Source organism: Notolepis coatsorum, assembly GCF_963971535.1.
Source record: "Notolepis coatsorum genome assembly, chromosome: 1".
Classification (NCBI taxonomy): Eukaryota; Metazoa; Chordata; class Actinopteri; order Aulopiformes; family Paralepididae; genus Notolepis; species Notolepis coatsorum.
This window is the reverse complement of record NC_140165.1, coordinates 108,643,660-108,663,373: the sequence shown is the minus strand read 5'-3', so window position 1 is coordinate 108,663,373 and position 19,714 is coordinate 108,643,660. Positions and strand designations below refer to the sequence as shown.

Below are 19,714 nucleotides of genomic sequence, written 5' to 3'. Positions count from 1 at the left end.
GCTAATTAGCACCAGCCGGGGACCTGGAGCGATGGCTAGCCAGTTAGCACCAGTCGGGGACCGGCGTTAGCTGCCGGGAGCGATGGCTAGCTAGTTAGCACCAGTCGGGGACCGGCGTCAGCTGCCGGGAGCGATGGCTAGCTAGTTAGCACCAGTCGGGGACCGGCGTTAGCTGCCGGGAGCGATGGCTAGCTAGTTATCACCAGCCGGGGACCAACCGACTGGTGCTAACTAGCTAGCCATCGCTCCCGGGAGCTGACGCCGGTCCCCGGCTGGTGCTAACTAGCTAGCCATCGCTCCCGGCAGCTAACGCCGGTCCCCGACTGGTGCTAACTAGCTAGCCATCGCTCCAGGTCCCCGGCTGGTGCTAACTAGCTAGCCATCGCTCCCGGCAGCTAACGCCGGTCCTCGGCTGGTGCTAACTAGCTAGCCATCGCTCCCGGGAGCTGACGCCGGTCCCCGGCTGGTGCTAACTAGCTAGCCATCGCTCCCGGCAGCTAACGCCGGTCCCCGACTGGTGCTAACTAGCTAGCCATCGCTCCAGGTCCCCAGCTGGTGCTAACTAGCTAGCCATCGCTCCCGGAAGCTAACGCCGGTCCCCGACTGGTGCTAACTAGCTAGCCATCGCTCCAGGTCCCCGGCTGGTGCTAACTAGCTAGCCATCGCTCCCGGCAGCTAACGCCGGTCCCCGACTGGTGCTAACTAGCTAGCCATCGCTCCCGGCAGCTAACGCCGGTCCCCGACTGGTGCTAACTAGCTAGCCATCGCTCCAGGTCCCCGGCTGGTGCTAACTAGCTAGCCATCGCTCCCGGCAGCTAACGCCGGTCCCCGACTGGTGCTAACTAGCTAGCCATCGCTCCCGGCAGCTAACGCCGGTCCTCGGCTGGTGCTAACTAGCTAGCCATCGCTCCCGGGAGCCTGCGCCGGTCTGTCTGTCGAAGACCGAGGGAACCGCATCAGGCTTCAGCTGATTAGTGGTCTTCTGGACAAACCTTCCACCCCCAACAACATAATCCGAGGCAATGAAGTGTTCGCTGGAGATCTTCATTCCCTGTCCAACAGGCTGATCGCGCCGCCTGAGTGCAGCCAGCCTGAGTGCAGCTAACAGTAGCTACTGTCTGTAACTGTGATGCATTTTCTGTTTGCAGTCCAATGTTCACCAAAACACACACCCACACACTTATAATTTGTTCCTCAACGTTATATAGACAGGTCATGTTTTGTAAACTAACGTTATGTTTAGAATGGAATGAATACATGGGTCGGGAAAGATAGTTAGCTCAAAGCTAATCCGGCCTGTTTAACCACTAGCTTCTGTTAGCTAATGCTGGCTGAGCAAGGAAACTAACAGTAAACGTTTCTACATGAAATACAGCCCAAAAACCCTGCTGACAAACGTTTGCTTATTAAATACATTCTATACTATAATAATACAAACGTTTCATTGCCTCTCTGTGACGACAAAGTTGTTTAAATAAGGGGAGAAAAGTAGCTAAAACCAATGTATTTGGATGGGACAGGAAGTGCCATTGGCAACCGGAAGTCAGCCGGAAGTGGCTACTTTCAGATTGTGCAAGTGGAGAATTGAGCCCCCCTCTGCGAGACACTCCTTGCCCCCTGCTGCCTGACTCTGTACTCCTTGGTCACCCGCTGCCCCTTTATTCAATTCCCTAACCACCTCCTCCAATGTCAGACCTTCCATACCCAAATGTTGAATCGCTATCCTAACAATCATCTTTGTTCTATCTGTTCTACCCTCAATCTTTGCCGCAGTATTAATTACCCCTGCCACGAAGCCCACAATACTCAATTTCTCCTCCCACACCCTTTCTCTATCCTCCTGCCCTACCCTTTCTGCCAACTGCCCTTCTACAAACCCCTGCACCCTAACTTGACTTCCGTGTCCTACCCTCCTAGCCGCCTCTGCATACGATAACTTACCCTCCCTTCTAACACTCTGAACCACTACCCCCCTCTTCATCACCTCACACCCCCTAAACGCTACACTATGCTCCCCTCCACAACTACAACACCTCAGCTTCACTCCCTCCCCACACTTCCCATAGTCATGCTCCCCGCCACACCTAGCACACCTCTGTCCCTTCCTACATGAAACTGCTATATGACCAAATTCCTGGCACCTGTAACATCTCAGAGGACTCTGAACAAATTCCCTAACCCTATACACCCCACTCCCTACATACACCTTACTTGGAACAACCTCACCTTCAAACTTAATCACAACCGTCTCCGTCACTACCCTATCTGCCCCCCTCTTCATCCTTTCTGCACCATTAACTTTCCCATTACGCACATCTCTCCCTAACTCTTCCACCAGCTGCTCTACGCTAACCTCCACCGAAACCCCAGCTATCACCCCTTTACATCCCCCCTCCCTCTTCTCCCCTACTCTCACCACCTTACTTATACCCACCCCTCCAATGCTCCTCATCTTCCTAGCCCTCTCCACCTGATCCACACTAACACACCCTACGGCCAGATTCCCATCCTCCAAAACTCTCGCATACTTTACCTCCCCTAATTGCTTACCTATGAGTTTGGGCAACTCGAAAAATCCTAATTTACTCACTCCCCCCTCCCCCTCAAACCTAACCACTATATGAATCACTTCTGCAACACCATTTCCTCCACCCTCGCCTTCTGACCCACTCGAGCTATCTCCCCTACCCTTCTTCCTCTTTATCCCCTTCCCACTGTCCCTGCTCCTCTTCTCCACCTTACTCCACCCTTCTCCCCCGCTCTCACCCCCCTCCATACTTTCACCATCTGACTCCCTTCCCCTGTCACTACCATCCCCGTCCCTACCGACATCTCCCTCGCTCTCACTACCCGCCCCAGCTCCCAACGGCGAAAGCAGTTCATCGTGGATCAGCAAGGCGGCCACATCCATCTCCTCGTAACCGATAAAGCCGTCTAACTCGACCCGGCACTTTTTACCGTCGATCCAGGAGACAACCCCCGGGTACCTCGTGCCTTCCCCCGAAAGGTCAGCAAGACAACGGGATCCCACCCTCCACTCCCGGTGCCGCCTCCACTTCTCCGCATAACTTTCTGTCATCAACTTCCAAACTCCGCGCCAGCATCCTCTCGTCTATGCTCTTGTCCATCCGCCGACACACTTCCTCCCAATTCTCAGACCCTCCCCCGCCCTGCTTCGACTCCGCTTTCTCTCTCCCTCTCTCTCTCCGAGCGACCGGGTCCAACCCTCCTCCGTGCCTTCCTCCTCTCACCGACGCCATTACGTCTCTCAGATAACTGTCAGTTGGCTCTGGATCCACCTGGTGTATGGACCTCAACTATCTATTGCCATTCTCTAAGACAAACTCTAACCTTAACCAGCTCCTTAACAGCGCCTAAACTTAACCCTTCTAACCTTAACCAACTCCGAAACAATGCCTAACCTTAACCTTAACCATAACCAACTCCGAAAGAATATTGCCATTCTCTAAGACAAACTCGAACCTTAACCAGCTCCTTAACAGCGCCTAAACTTAACCCTTCTAACCTTAACCAACTCCGAAACAATGCCTAACCTTAACCTTAACCCACTCCGAAACAATGCTTAAAGTTAACATGCCTAAACTTAACCGGCGAAAGAATGCACGTTAAAAAAACTTGTCACCAACGGACCGCAGGATCCACAGCAAGGCAGCGCTGCCAGTTGAGCTAGTTGTCGATGGTAAAAAAAGGGGGGATTACTGCTACATAATGCTGCCGCGACGGAGCTCCGCTCTGCTGCTGCCGCGTCGCCGCGGGGGCGTGGCTAGACACAAGTTGGTTGCCTTTAATATTTAGGCGTCCTGCGTCACCAACACCGCCTCAGTGATCAGAAAAGCTCAGCAACGCCTATACTACCTAAGGAAGCTGAAGCAGGCTGGCCTGCCACGAAATCTCCTTGTCAATTTTTATCATTGTGCGGTTGAGAGTGTGCTGACCTACTGTGTGTCTGTGTGGTTCTCTAGCTGCACAAAGGCAGAGCAAGAGGCTCTACAGACTACAGAGGGTGGTGAAGGCGGTAGGCAGGATCGTTGGGACTCCTCTACCAAACATCACCTCTGTCTTCACCTCCCGCTGCCTCCACCGCTCCAAGTGTATCATCAAGGACCAGTCTCACCCATCACATCACCTCTTTCAGCTCCTTCCCTCAGGGAGGAGATACCGGTCCATAAATGCTAAGAGCTCAAGATTTATGAACAGCTTTTTCCCCCAAGCAGACTGCTAAACTCTCATTGACTGTCCCCTCACGTGCACCATGCACTTTACCCGGACTTGATAACTATTATGTTTACCGCTCATCATGCACTTTAAAATATTTCTGTTATATGTACAGTGTTATGTTATGTGTTACATGTATGTTTGTACTACGGTCATGTGGGAGCGTCCCTGAAATTTCGTTGTATACTTTGTGTGCAATGACAATTAAAAGTCTATTCTATTCTAATACCCATATTTTGCCTCAAATGGTACAATCTCATCCCGCTTTTGCCTCCAGTAACTAGTTTGAGGCCAAATGGGCAGCGGAGCCTCGGGCAAGACAGGAAAGATGGACACTGAAGTATGGTGTCCCTAGTTGTAGGATTCATGTCGCTCTCTTGTATTGTATGAGTGCAACTAATTGTAAATTCAGATTATTACACTCTTATACTAAACATGTAAATTGCTTTTGGTTGGGAAAAATGTAGCCCCTTTATTTTAAAGACGCCGGCCAAGTAACCGGAATGTCGCCAGTTTGATCCCTGCCACTGATAGGTGGGTGTATTCCATCTGTGAGCTGGTAACTGAATGATGGCTGGTATTGCATCTATGATGCCCACCATCTCTGCCTAAGTGCCCTTGAGCAAGGCACTGAACCCCAAAACTGCTCCAGGGGCACTGCACTGCAGGCGACCCTGCACTCTGTGTGTATGTGTAACTAGGAGGGTTATGAGGACTGTTTGTAACTAGGATGGATATGAGGACTGTGTGTAACTAGGAGGGATATGAGGACTGTTTGTAACTAGGATGGATATGAGGACTGTGTGTAACTAGGAGGGATATGAGGACTGTTTGTAACTAGGAGGGATATGAGGACTGTTTGTAACTAGGATGGATATGAGGACTGTGTGTAACTAGGAGGGTTATGATAACTGTTTGTAACTAGGATGGATGTGAGGACTGTGTAACTAGGAGGGTTATGAGGACTGTGTGTAACTAGGAGGGATATGAGGACTGTGTGTAACTAGGAGGGATATGAGGACTGTGTAACTAGGAGGGTTATGAGGACTGTGTGTAACTAGGAGGGTTATGAGGACTGTGTGTAACTAGGAGGGTTATGATGACTGTTTGTAACTAGGATGGATGTGAGGACTGTGTGTAACTAGGAGGGTTATGATGACTGTGTGTAACTAGGAGGGATATGAGGACTGTAACTAGGAGGGTTATGAGGACTGTGTGTAACTAGGAGGGATATGAGGACTGTGTGTAACTAGGAGGGTTATGATGACTGTTTGTAACTAGGATGGATGTGAGGACTGTGTGTAACTAGGAGGGTTATGATGACTGTGTGTAACTAGGAGGGATATGAGGACTGTGTGTAACTAGGAGGGATATGAGGACTGTGTGTAACTAGGAGGGATATGAGGACTGTGTGTAACTAGGAGGGATACGAGGACTGTTTGTAACTAGGAGGGATATGAGGACTGTGTGTAACTAGGAGGGATATGAGGACTGTGTGTAACTAGGAGGGATATGAGGACTGTGTGTAACTAGGAGGGATATGAGGACTGTGTAACTAGGAGGGTTATGATGACTGTTTGTAACTAGGATGGATGTGAGGACTGTGTGTAACTAGGAGGGTTATGATGACTGTGTGTAACTAGGAGGGATATGAGGACTGTGTGTAACTAGGAGGGATATGAGGACTGTGTGTAACTAGGAGGGATATGAGGACTGTGTGTAACTAGGAGGGATACGAGGACTGTTTGTAACTAGTAGGGATATGAGGACTGTGTGTAACTAGGAGGGATATGAGGACTGTGTGTAACTAGGAGGGATACGAGGACTGTTTGTAACTAGGAGGGATATGAGGACTGTGTGTAACTAGGAGGGATATGAGGACTGTGTGTAACTAGGAGGGATATGAGGACTGTGTGTAACTAGGGGGGATATGAGGACTGTTTGTAACTAGGAGGGATATGAGGACTGTGTGTAACTAGGAGGGATATGAGGACTGTGTGTAACTAGGAGGGATACGAGGACTGTTTGTAACTAGGAGGGATATGAGGACTGTGTGTAACTAGGAGGGATATGAGGACTGTGTGTAACTAGGAGGGATATGAGGACTGTGTGTAACTAGGGGGATATGAGGACTGTTTGTAACTAGGAGGGATATGAGGACTGTGTGTAACTAGGAGGGATATGAGGACTGTGTGTAACTAGGAGGGATATGAGGACTGTGTGTAACTAGGAGGGATATGAGGACTGTGTGTATCTAGGAGGGATATGAGGACTGTGTGTATCTAGGAGGGATATGAGGACTGTGTGTAACTAGGGGGGGTATGAGGACTGTGTGTATCTAGAAGGGATATGAGGACTGTGTGTATCTAGGAGGGATATGAGGACTGTGTAACTAGAAGGGATATGAGGACTGTGTCTATCTAGGAGGGATATGATGACTGTGTATAATGTGTAACTATGAGGGATATGAGGACTGTGTGTAACAAGGAGGGATATGAGGACTGTGTGTAACTAGGAGGGATATGAGGACTGTGTGTAACTAGGAGGGATATGAGGACTGTTTGTAACTAGGAGGGATATGAGGACTGTGTGTAACTAGGAGGGATATGAGGACTGTGTGTAACTAGGAGGGATATGAGGACTGTGTGTATGTGTAACTAGGAGGGATATGAGGACTGTGTGTATGTGTAACTAGGAGGGACATGGGGACTGTATGTGAAACTAGTAGAGATATGAGGACTGTATGTGTAACTAGGAGGGATATGAGGACTGTGTATGTGTATCTAGGAGAGATATGAGGACTAACTAGGCTGGATAGGCGAAAAGACACATTTTAATTGCGTTGATAATAAAGTAATCTTCTTCTAGCCTCACCACAAAAATATTCATCTTGTCAGATGCGGGTCCTTGGAGAAAAACCTTCTCAAATGGCAACAAAACATTCCTGACAAAGAAAACCACACATAAATACTTTGTAGGAGGTAGGTCTTTTTCTTTTTCATTTATTTACACAAAGCATTTTCATGGACACACACACACGCTTGCACACATGACAAGAAAAGCTCCAGTATAGATTTACATATTAATCATCAACATTTATAAATAAAAATCCCAGAGTGCACTGTACACCGTTTCACACTTCTGATGACATTAAATATGTTGAGAGATTGAGCCACAGCAGGTGAAAGAGGGTGAGGGACGAACGAAGTGCTGCATGAAGACGTCATGTCTGTGTTAAAGGGATACTTGGTACATTTAGAATTTTAAGTGTTGTTCTAATCACGTTAGGAAACGGGTTTTGCATGTTCTGCAGCTACAGTAACCCTTTCACTGCCACACTACCAAATGGTTAACCCTTTCACGGCGACAATACAGGTTAACCCCCTTTCACTGCCACACGACAAAGGGTTAACCCGTTCGCCACCACACTACAAAGGGTTACACCTTCTGTAGTGTGGTAGTGAACAGGTTAAAATAAAAGGCTTGTTAGCACAGCTACTACTCATTGAAACCAATGGGTACAGGTAGCTGAGAGCTAACTAGCTTGTGACTAGCAGTGCCCACTGGTTTTAGTAGACATGTCAACAATGCTTACATGTTAGCTGAAGTGCCGGTACACACCTGTCCTCACAACGTGATGAATACAAGGTCAATATAAATAACTGCATACAATTTAAAATCTCTCTTTAAATATATAATCTGTAATGCCCTTTACATGTGTGGGTTGGACATTTGTAATGTCTAAAACGACTTGTAGTAGTGTGAATTTAGCAATAGCAACCCCTCCCCTTATCCCCACTCAGCTCCACCCCACACATCAGACCGAAAACATAAAATGTAAACAAAGTGCAATTCCAAGCAGCTGCTCTTTTGCCTAGAGGTCACTGTTTGGCGGCATTACAGATTGTAACTTTAACGGAACATTTCACATTGCCTATCTATTTTCATTCTAGTCATTGGACGTAGAAATGATTAGAATTCGTTAGTGGATTTGTTAATGTCAGTGGGTGGTCTGTTATAATGCCTATTATGTTTGAGAATTAATTAATCTTTAGGTTACATTTTCAATTAGATTTGAATCAATTGAGCAGAATGTCAATCAACCCCTCAACCATGTTGCTCACTGGCTAATAGGCTAACAATGAAATGTCAATCAACCCCTCAACCATGTTGCTCACTGGCTAATAGGCTAACAATGAAATGTCAATCAACCCCTCAACCATGTTGCTCACTGGCTAATAAAATAAATGTATCTTGTAAGGGGCAGTGCAAAAATTACATGACTCTTTAGATACGTGTTTTTCATATATAATGTATACATGTTTGAATGATAACGGTCAATTTCATATACCTACAAGCATCCTTGACAAAGACTCATACTGTGTAATTACACATAGGAGGACATTGTTGGTGCAAAGTGTTAAATCTCACTTTATTTTACTCCCATCCTTCCCTACCTCACTAATAAACACTTTGGTGGGTTTACTAAATTGCCCATTCAGGCAACTTTACATTTCTCTTGCCATGGCATTCAGTTATATATATAAAAAGATGTATAAATCTTGTAAAGGTACTCCTTCCTTCAAATAAAAACAGATTGCAGTTACGGTTCACGAGATGAAGGCAACGTATTTCAGCAAACCGGATTTCACCGTCAAACCAGGTAACTTTTATAAGTATCATCAAATGACTGCTGAATGTTTTGTTCATAATTGGCAATGATCAGTCTGTGTGACTGAATGCAATTGCATATTCCGTTTCAAAAACGTCAAGATGGCCGTGCAACCCTGTTTCCAGGTAATAGCCTACTCCCAGGTGCTTGTGACGCAAACAATTGATCCTTACTTTAAAACCTCTGTTGTATGTAGACTGGGCCTTGGGAGTGGCAGTGGGATTGGCTCCATAATTGACATCAGAGGTGACACTACATGTAGTCCTGGGCAAAATAGATGGATATGTTTCAAGTATTTGAAAACACACAGACACACATATACATACACACACACAGGAACACATACCTGTGGGACCGTGTGTCATTTCCTGTGACCTGGTGACATTAGCCTAATTCACATCCTCGCCATCTTTCATTGCAGCTCGATCTCGCTTAAAATATGTAAATACAGTACTAATTGACCACAATTGTTTTGGACTTTTGCTGATACAATACGTAAATATTACTTATGGCTATAACATAATGTACATTATGTACCTTTTTCCCTGTGGCCGATTAGTACTTTATTTACGTTTTCTGATGAGCCTGGGTGGGATGACCAGAAGAACCACATTGACTCTAATACCATGGTTGCTACTCATTTGAATCGGCTATTTTAGCATCAGAATTATTAAAATGACAAGTGAACATTTAACTGTTCCTACATGACTCATGCAGCTGAGCTCTTTTAATTTTATTCGATTGACCATATATTTAAAAACACAAAAACTACAGCAGTTAAAAACAATCTGATTCAGGTAATAATGAGTCTGTAATTCTGACTGTTGTTGGTATTTGTACGGGTAAAGATTGTATTTAATTTTAACATTGAAGTGAATAGGTATTTCCCACATCTTCCCACCTCATCAGCCGGTATGGTGGCCGTGTGAATAAGGCCAATGTTGGTCACCATTCAATGAAGACATGTTGGCTTAGTTGAGCCGTCAGGGACCATTGCATGAGGTGTGCGTGTAGAGTGACACGTCCGACCCTTAGAAGGCCATGGCTGACATACCCTTCCATGGGGCGTCAAGCTAGTGGGCAGGGAGCGCTCCATGTCTCTCTTGTTGCTGCAACAGCACTGGCACTGCAGTTAGCAGTCAGCCACAGGACAGTAAGCGTGGCTGTGTGGTTGCTAGTGGTCTGGTATAGTAAATCAAGCACACACCAAGTTTATTTGTCTTTTCAAATGCTTTAAATACTTTCCAAATACATCTATGCCCAGGTCTGAGAGACATCCTCAGTACTGTTTACACTTAAGCATTAAAGGGGAACTATTTTACTATTTCTTTCACTATTTGGGCACTTTTACATAATTCCTGTGAGTTTATGGAACACCTCTGTAATTTTTTATTTTTTTTAATTCATTGTTTTGTATTTCTAATCAAGTCCTCAAAAACAGCATTTTTCTACCTCAAGATCTTAAGCCGTTTTGAGGCTGGGCTCCAACCACTGTGTGCAGCTCATCATGAGCCTGATGCCACACAGCCACATTATCATGCAGCTGAGTCTCTCTGACATCACAAATCATCACATTTTCAGATGACTCAGTTCAGTGAGGGTGAATATTGTGAGAGGAGAATTGGAAGAATGCGCCAATATGAGAATTAGAGACATAGATCATATTAATATAAGTCCACATAGCTAGGAAACAATGCTAAACACTCAAAAAGGCCATTTATAAGATAGTTCCCCTTTAAAGCTGCAGGTGGCAACATTGTAGAAATGATCAAGAGTGAGTTTTTCCTGCCCAGCAAACAGTGTTCCTGGGGTGGTATCTGAAAATCAAAGGACCAAACACACAATGTGCAAAACCACCTGCCGATCAGAGGCTGGGAAATATTTATATTTCTGCTGGGCAGGCAAACTCACTCTTGATTTCTCACATCTGCCTACTGTAGCTTTAAAAAGGATCTGCGCCTGTTGAAAAGGAAATATACTGTTTACAGGGTTACTGACCCGTTTACTGAGCACATTCCAGGACTACTGGTCCGTGACAAATAGCAGAATCTTCTATGAGCTCTGTCGGTGTACATGTTAAACCTTCATTGTTGAATAGCTGATTTGAATGTACCAGGCTTTTATTTTGACTACCTAGAACAATCGCTAAATAGGCTTGTTATTTGAGTTATTATTTCTTCAAAGATTACTAGCAGCCACACTTCACATTAAACATTTGACCAATAGAGAAAAGTTGACTATATTAACATTATTTCCACGATATATCAATATTTTTTGGTACATGTATCCTTTTCCAGAGCTTTTCAAGATCTAAAAAAATAAAAAAAAACGATTCCAAGAGTGATGTTTAAGTACGGTGTTCAGTACTGTATAGGAATAGTGATAATAACAAGTTTACAGTAAAATGTTCAGGCTTTTATTACAAAAATGACAAAACAAGAAGAGAATTTCTTTCTTTTTTTCTTCTTCTTTTTTTAACCGATACCTCCTCCAGTCGTAAAACTAGGTGGTGCCCTTAGGGCCGACATGCCAGACCCACAGAACCTGCAATTAATTCCTGGCAACGTCACCTTGTTAACCCTTTCACTACCACAACACCAAAGGGTTAACCCTTTCACTGCGACAATACAGAAGGTTAACCCTCTCACTGCCACACGACAAAGGGTTAACCCTTGCACAACCACACTACAGAAGGTTAACCCTTTCACTACCACACTACAGATGGTTAACCGTCTGTAGTGTTGTAGTGAAAGGGTTAAAGTACAGGGAAGGTTTCTCAGTTTCTCTGTATCAAAGCCACTTGGGCTGCTGTCAGCGTGCATACGTGGGCTTTTATTTAGAATTTTTCGCAAAGGCTTGTTTACGGCAGGTAAGTTAGTACAGAGAAGTCGTTTTAAGAACCCGACACGTGACTTCACCAAGGTTTACTTCTAAATGTGCCGCCTTCAGACCCCGAGGGTCTGTTCTGGTTCCATGTGTTCAGACCTCGAGGGCAGAGCCGGCGTATGTGTTCTGGTTCCATGTGTTCAGACCTCGAGGGCAGAGCCGGCGTGTGTTCTGGTTCCATGTGTTCAGACCTCGAGGGCAGAGCCGGCGTGTGTTCTGGTTCCATGTGTTCAGACCTCGAGGGCAGAGCCGGCGTGTGTTCTGGTTCCATGTGTTCAGACCTCGAGGGCAGAGCCGGCGTGTGTTCTGGTCCCATGTGTTCAGACCTCGAGGGCAGAGCCGGCGTGTGTTCTGGTTCCATGTGTTCAGACCTCGAGGGCAGAGCCGGCGTGTGTTCTGGTTCCATGTGTTCAGACCTCGAGGGCAGAGCCGGCGTGTGTTCTGGTTCCATGTGTTCAGACCTCGAGGGCAGAGCCGGCGTGTGTTCTGGTTCCATGTGTTCAGACCTCGAGGGCAGAGCCGGCGTGTGTTCTGGTTCCATGTGTTCAGACCTCGAGGGCAGAGCCGGCGTGTGTTCTGGTTCCATGTGTTCAGACCTCGAGGGCAGAGCCGGCGTGTGTTCTGGTTCCATGTGTTCAGACCTCGAGGGCAGAGCCGGCGTGTGTTCTGGTTCCATGTGTCTGGCGCGTGCGGCTCAGCGGTGCCTGTGGATCTGGCGTGAACCACCGTGAGAGAGATTGACAGGATCTGTAATTCCATCATAGTTCATTATCTGATTTTGACACTTAGTTTTTCCTAGTAGTTTCATTATCTCTGTGTTGTCGACACAGCTTGATATGAACTTTAGAGATGTTTGTCCACCAGGGTCCTCTCTTTAGAACATTGGCTTTTTATTAATTTATTTATCATATTGTAAAGTGTGTGCTGTTGTCTGTTCCTGCCTTAAAGGGGCACTTTACTACGCTGATTTATTTTGCACATAATCTCACACACATCCAAAAACGTGACGTCATCAGACGTTACAGGACCATGAAATGATGTAGATGAAAAAATAGCAATACCTTGTCTTATAGGGACTGCTACTTTATCATTTCTTTGAGCTGTAATTAACACAACACAAGGATTCAATGTCTCCGATGATCACAGGTCCCTGGTGTGGCCATATTATAATTAATATACTCTTAATAACTGTCAAAACTAAATGAATGTGTGCAAAACCTTTTATAATTTTTGGAGTGTGAGATTATGTGCAAAATAAATCAGCATTGTTTTTTTTGGGCGAAGTGCCTCTTTGACGCTATGAGCTAGGAATGTTTTGAGCGCTCAGTGTTGCAGGCACTGGACGTTACGAACCCTTTAACTTTAGCAAAGGAGCACTGTTGTGCTTGGCATGGATTTGCAACAGTTGCATAGTAGCGCCAGAAGCCAGGACCAGTGCTTCTCTCAAGCCTGTTGCTACTGTAGCTTAAAAAAAATAGGTTCTTGGTGGAACAATCAGGTTGTTGCAGGGAGCACCCCCCCCCCCTGCCCTCCTGACTATACATCTTCGCATGCAATATGTCCCAAAATCTCCTAATTTATTAAAATCTGACAGTTAAATCTCAACCCTTCTCTCTGACCTCTGCGACAGATGTAGTCCATCTGATAGATTTGTAGTTCTTAAATCTACAGACAGCTGGGGGTCCTGTGCTTAGAGGCTGACCTCTGTGTGAGTGAGCGCAGGACGGGTGCTGGCCTGCCTGGGCTTACATACCCCTCAGTGGTCCCTAAGGTCTGGGACTTACTTGAGATTGTGTGAGAGAGAGAGAGAGGTGGTGGAGGATGATCAAAGTACCTTTTTGCACTGCGATTAAGGGAGAAGAGGGAGAAAGGAGAGAGAGAATATGGCTTTTCCATGTCTACGCGTGTAAACATTTCGTCTTTGATTCCGTCGTGGTGTTTGAAGTGCTCTCTCTCTCTCCTTCCGCTCTGCCCTGTACATCGTGTTCAATCCCATGTCCCAAGTCAACTGTCTTTTCAGAGTCTCTCTCTCTCTAAAGGACATTCAGGCTCTGTTCCTCTCTCCTAGGTGTTCTTTGTATTAGGTTTACGTGACGTGTAAATTGTCCAGTGAAGTATTCTCCTTCATCTCCTTTAACAACCCAGTTCTAATATCAATACACGCACGTCTCTTTCACATGCTAAAGCATATACCTCTTTATATATATTCTCTTTTCATGTCTCTCTCTCTATTTGCACTCATTCCAGGCTTCTCTTCCGTGTTAATCCTTCATTTTTATGTCTCGGCTTCCACCTACGGCCATTTGGTAGGGTGGCCATTTGGTCTACCGCCAAGTAACCGTCTGTTTATTTAGGGAGAGAGAATGGTTGGAGTGAAAGCAACCCATAGTATGTTTCCTGTGTGGCTCATTGGGTAGCGCATGGCAGTTACAACCACCAGGGTTGAGGGTTCCATTCCCATTTGCGGTACTGTGAGGCGCTTTGGGTAAAAGCGCCTCCCTGGACGGTATGCGTGATATTAGTATGTCTTGTATTGTATTGTACATGTATTGTACGTTGTGTCTTTTTGTCTCATATGGAGCTCTCCTCACATTGGGCCAGCGGCGCTGAAGACTTGAACATGGGAAACCCGGCTAGCTCCTCCTCCAGTCCTCTCATCGCCTCCACTAACCCCTCCCCCAGCCCCTCGTCCTCCTCGTCCCCCTCCCCCGCTTCCCTCTCCCCTCCCTCCGGCCTCCCCCTCTCCCTCTCCCCCGTGCTCCCGTCCATCAGGTCCCCCGTGCTCCCGTCCATCGGGTCCCCCGCCAGTATTTCCCCGGAGAACTTCAGCCCTCCGCTGCTCGCGTTGCAGTTGGCGTTGGTGTAGACAGCGTTTTCGCGGTGGCCGTTGCCAGGGATACCGTTGCTGCCATGGATCAGGTTGCCACCGTAGTTATTGCCTTGGTTACTGAGGAGCGTGGTGGTGGTGGTGGTCGTCCCGTTGCTTTTTGCCGTCAGGGGAAACCCCTCGGAGAACAGACTGGCGCTGCTGGGGGACTGGGGAGTGGCCGAAGAGCCCAGCAAGTCCCGCCCTTTCTCAGATGACAGCGAATGGTCCGGCAGGTGGTGGCCCTGGTGGCCAATCCCACGGCGGCGGGTCAGGAAGAAGAGGAGGAAACTGCCGATGAGGACGCCCAGGCTGAAGCAGAGGATGTAGACGGCCAGCAGGTGGCGACCTCCGGCCAACGCCACGGCTCCGCTGATGCTGGGGCCTTCTAACGTCAGCTGATAGGCTGCTCTGCGGCAGGAGGAGGGGTCTCTAATTCCCGGCCCCGCCTCCTGTGTGGGAGGAGGAGAGACGATACACAGCAATGTTATGCTTCTGTATGTGTGAATTCTGGACGTCATTATATGAACTGTAAATGGGATGTTGCTACAACCTCAACTATGTTTCTTGTCACAGAACATGACTTTGCTGTTGTGGCTCAATGATTCATGATTTAATTTAATTATGATGATGATTGATGATTTTGAGTATATATATATGTACACACATGCTTGATTGATATTATACACATTTGGAGTATATATATATAAAAAAAATGATTTGCCAGACCCATAGGGAACATAGGGATTTTTAAATGCATGCTGGGCTGCTAAAGAAAGTGCAAGTACTTGAACTGGGCTTTGGAAAAGTGTAGGACACATGTAGATGTTTTCTACTGTACATCTATCAACTGTCATATTCATTTGTAATAGTTTTAATGCCTTGTATGTAGCTGCATCCTGTGTATGAACAGTGCTATAGAAATTATCATTACCGTCATTATTATTTGCATCTGTTCCAAGGCAACCCATACAGTTTCACTTACAGTACATTCTTCATATGAGGATTATTGCCGTGTATGTATGTTAATATTGGCACGCCTGGTGTTCCACAGCATGCGTTCTGTGTATCTATATACGTGTATCTTGTGTCTTGGCCTACATGTACATACCTGACAAGTACAGATGTAAGTTCCCAGGCTGTCCTCGCTGACCGTCACCTCCAGGTGGGAGTGATGCTGCCTGGTGTGTCTGTGGGGAGGGTGCTCCCAGCTGCAGGGCCGCGGGGACACCTGGACGCAGGGCAGCAGGACATGCAGACCCACGGGCACACGCATCTCCCTGACAGGCGGCGAGCAGCGCCCTGGAAGAGTGGAGGACAGAGTATAAGTCCACAGGATATACAGTAAGTCAAGACATTATACGGCATTTTTTTTTGTATCCACTTTTTCTCCCATTTTTTCTATATTTTTCTCCCATCCCAATTTCGTATCATCCAATTCAACCCTCCCCTGTCACGGACGCTGTTTCTTGCCTCCCACAAGCCGGCTGCAATGTGGACTAAGTCATACATAGCACAAGTCCCCTCCGGTACTTGAGGTAACAGCAGTCGCATCTTTTCACCTGCGCAGCTCGATCTCTCAGTGGCGAGGAGTAACGCGTGGGTGGCTCACGCTGCCCCCGACACTTCCTGATTCTACTGCGCAGGCGCACCAACCGACCTGTAGGAGTCGCTGTCCACAACGCCCGATCCCCACCCATCAGTTTCCCACCCCCTAATACGGCCAATGTGTATTAGTACGGACGACCAGCTAAACTGAAAGCAAATGTGGAGCGCTGGGCTCGAACAGGCGAGCCCAGCGTCTCCAGCATTTCGTGGCGAGCGCCTTGCCCACTACGCCACGTAGCCGCCCATTATACGGCACATTTAAAGGTTGGATGGCCTTCTCTGGTTGAACGGTGCAATTATCATTGGTGTTTGTTTATCTTTAAAGCCCTTATTGGTAAACTTCCCCCTTACATCACAGTACTGTTAGAATGGAATCTTGGAACCTATTTTACACGGCTGGTTTTGATTGAATTGATTGATTGAAAACTTTATTAACAGATTGCAGAATGGGTACAATACAGTACAGCTCAATACACACAATTGTTAAGGGGATGCAGACCAGAGAAAGACTTTCGTCTTGTTTACATCAGGGTCCCCCATTTTCAATTCATCTGGACATATATGACATACATGACATACAGATAGTCAGTACTGCTACATCTATACATTTATGACATACCAGATTTGCAAATACAGTACTGTTTGTGATACAGAAGGAGTCAGGAAAAGGGAGTATATACATTTGACGTAGAAACTGTACATTGGAGGAGGTTGGGTGGGGGGGGGGGGTTGGTTACACTGGGATATTGACAACCATACTGGGTAATTTACATTGGAGGTGGTTGGGGGGGGGGGGGGGGGGGCACACTGTATATACAAGCAAAACTGTACATTGAGGGGGGGGGGGGAGACACTGTACAAACAAACAAAATTGTACATTGGACTATTGACAAAACCATACTAGGTAAATGACTGTACATTGGAGGGGGTTGGGTTAGGATATTTACAGGGGCCAGTGTTGAATTGCAGTCTCCCGTAGGTGTCCCTTGAGAGAGGTTTTTAAAGTGGGTAGTGATCCACATTCCTTTACAGTTTTGGGTAGGGCGTTCCACATTGATGTGGCATAATTGCGAAACGTGTTTAGTCCCTTATTTGAGCCGAATCTGGGTTTAACATGATTTGTGGAGCTCCCTCTGGTGTTGTGATCGTGGTATTCACTGACCTTTGGGAAGTATTTTGACATGTACATGGGTACCTTGGTCGTGTAGTGTATCTTGTAGACCAGGCCCATTGCAAGTTGCTGTACTCTGTCGTCTACTCTAAGCCATCCTAGGTTGTCAAAGTGGGCAGGGGTGAGGTGGGTTCTAGGAGTAAGGTCAAGCAGTAGTCTGACCAGTTTGTTTTGAGATGTTTGTAATTTTGTTTTTAGCGCCTTTGAGGTGCTTTGGTACCATGAGGTGCAAGCATAGTCGTAGTACCCCTGAATGAGTGCTCCTGCCAGAGTCTTCAGGGTATTCTTGTTTACCAGAGAGGAGATCCGGTACAAGAATCGAGTTCGTTGGTTGACTTTTTTTATTACATTGGATGCCATTTTGTCACAGGAGAGATTAGCCTCTAGGATGGAACCCAGGTAGGTAATTTCATCTTTCCTTGTGACAATATTGTCACCCACTGTAACTGAGAAGCCGTCGGTCTTGCTGAGTTTGTTATTTGAACCGAAGAGAATGGACTCTGTTTTGCCCATGTGTAATGATAGTTTGTTATCAGCGAGCCATATGCAGATTCTGCCTAGTTCCGAGCTGAGGGTTTTTTCAACCTGTAACTTGTTCTTGTCAGAGACCAGCAGGGCTGAGTCGTCCGCAAACAGGAACAAGTTGCAGTCACAAGCTGACGACATGTCATTTGCATAAATTAGGAACAGTAGCGGTCCTAGTATGCTTCCTTGTGGAACACCACAGCTCACTGTGAGGGGGGGGGATAGGGTTCTTATGGTTCTTATGGTTCCTCAAGTTTGCTCTGAACTGGGTGAAACAGCTTTTTCCTTTGATGCTTCTGTAACGGAGGTACCGCGAGTATATCCACAGTCACGATGGACTTCATGTGTTGTGAAGTGACTGTGGCACGTAGTGGTACTGCAAGTAAACTCACTCCCCCTTAAAATGCATCCAGACACATTACCAAGAAGTGAATTCACCTCTTGGTATAGTGATGTCGCCCGCGGCGCGGGAGACTGCGGTTCAACTCCCACCCAGGGCATGTCATATAAGACCGGTTTCACTTCCAACATCTGGAATGCCCTTTGACTGACTCTGAAGTTGGAGGTTCTTCCTTCTCTTGCTGCATTTAAAAGTATGATCTCCAACCACTGTGTGTCGACTTGTAAATGTCTTAACTCATTTGATTGTTTATTCTTATTTTGTTGTGCCCATGTGTATGAATTTGCTGATAACTGTATCTTGTTTTGCAAGCACTGTAAATGAGGGTAACGTCAGTGTCTCACAAATTGAAATAAAGGTTTGCAATTAAATTAAATGTCCAATCAAGCATTGTGATCAGTGATGCAGTGGTCATGGGACGGGGTTTGCACGCCGTTCCACCAGGCCTTTGAGCAGGGGCACGCGCACGCACACGCACGGATGTGGACGCGCATGCACACAAGAATGCATTCCACTCGACTTGCATAATTGCATAACAATAGCTCAGGTCGTCATGTGTGTTCAAATAGTTGGACCATTCACACAAAACCTGTGAATGAAATGTGTTACATTCCATTCCTAGAGGCAATTAGGCATCGTCTTTATTCGCGAGGAAACATTTTATGCACATGCGCGGGAGCACATGCATGCTCGTGCACGTGACGTCATTAAAACATAGTGCAACCAGAGATAAAATCACCACTGCACCACTGATTGTGATTCAACGAGAGGCATAAGTTATGAGAGAGGCATATTACTTAGTTAGTTTAGTTACATTTAGTTAACTCACCCTTTTTCTATGCACCCCCCCTCCCAGGTGCAGCTGGCAGTATCACGATAGATGGAGGCTTTAAACAAATTGATTGACTGACAAGTATATTGTCATTTCTGGCAAACAGTTAGGCTAGCTGGTCCATATCCACTTCCATTAATGTGTGCTAAGCTAGGCTAGCTTGCAGCGGGATAACTTTCTACCGAACGCAAAGAGAAGAAATTACTCCGGCGGGAAGCACATTTCTCATAATGTTGGCGTGTTTATTTAAAGTTCAAACAAATGTTATTATGTGGCTGGCTGCACCGTTTGCTCCACATGCAGCATTGTGCTATGATGTCGTGTTTTAGTTTCAGAAACAGGATACAAAAAATTGCTCAGCCTCTCAGGATAATAGTAGAACTATTGCATGTAGCCTAACCGCTTGCACATTTTAGCCAAATTACATCTGTATAAAAACGCACAAAAAACCAGCTTGAATGCTGAAAATCTTAATAAATTTCATGCAGGTTTATAGAGTAGAATGCTGAGTTTGAATG

The 19,714-nt window shown here is 46.3% G+C and overlaps 2 protein-coding genes across 2 annotated transcripts in view; both read right to left on the bottom strand.

Annotated features, from left to right (window-relative positions):
- Nucleotides 1-11,770: 11,770 nt before the first annotated feature.
- Nucleotides 11,771-12,470, bottom strand: LOC311239490 (uncharacterized protein; the record flags this gene model as incomplete). Its single annotated transcript, XM_084327796.1, has 2 exons — nucleotides 11,771-11,893; nucleotides 11,941-12,470. The coding sequence occupies 2 exons, from the start codon at nucleotides 12,468-12,470 to the stop codon at nucleotides 11,854-11,856; spliced, it is 570 nt and encodes a 189-aa protein (XP_084183922.1). The 3' UTR covers nucleotides 11,771-11,853.
- Nucleotides 12,471-14,353: 1,883 nt separating this feature from the next.
- The window catches only part of sema4f (sema domain, immunoglobulin domain (Ig), transmembrane domain (TM) and short cytoplasmic domain, (semaphorin) 4F), a gene marked incomplete at its 5' end in the record, with an annotated part of 71,773 nt that continues 66,412 nt past the window's right edge, over nucleotides 14,354-19,714 (bottom strand). The window contains 2 exons of the mRNA XM_084337188.1: nucleotides 14,354-15,112; nucleotides 15,772-15,962. Of these exons, the coding sequence (XP_084193314.1) occupies nucleotides 14,366-15,112; nucleotides 15,772-15,962 (938 nt within the window). The 3' untranslated portion in view covers nucleotides 14,354-14,365. The remainder of the gene's footprint in view (nucleotides 15,113-15,771; nucleotides 15,963-19,714) is intronic.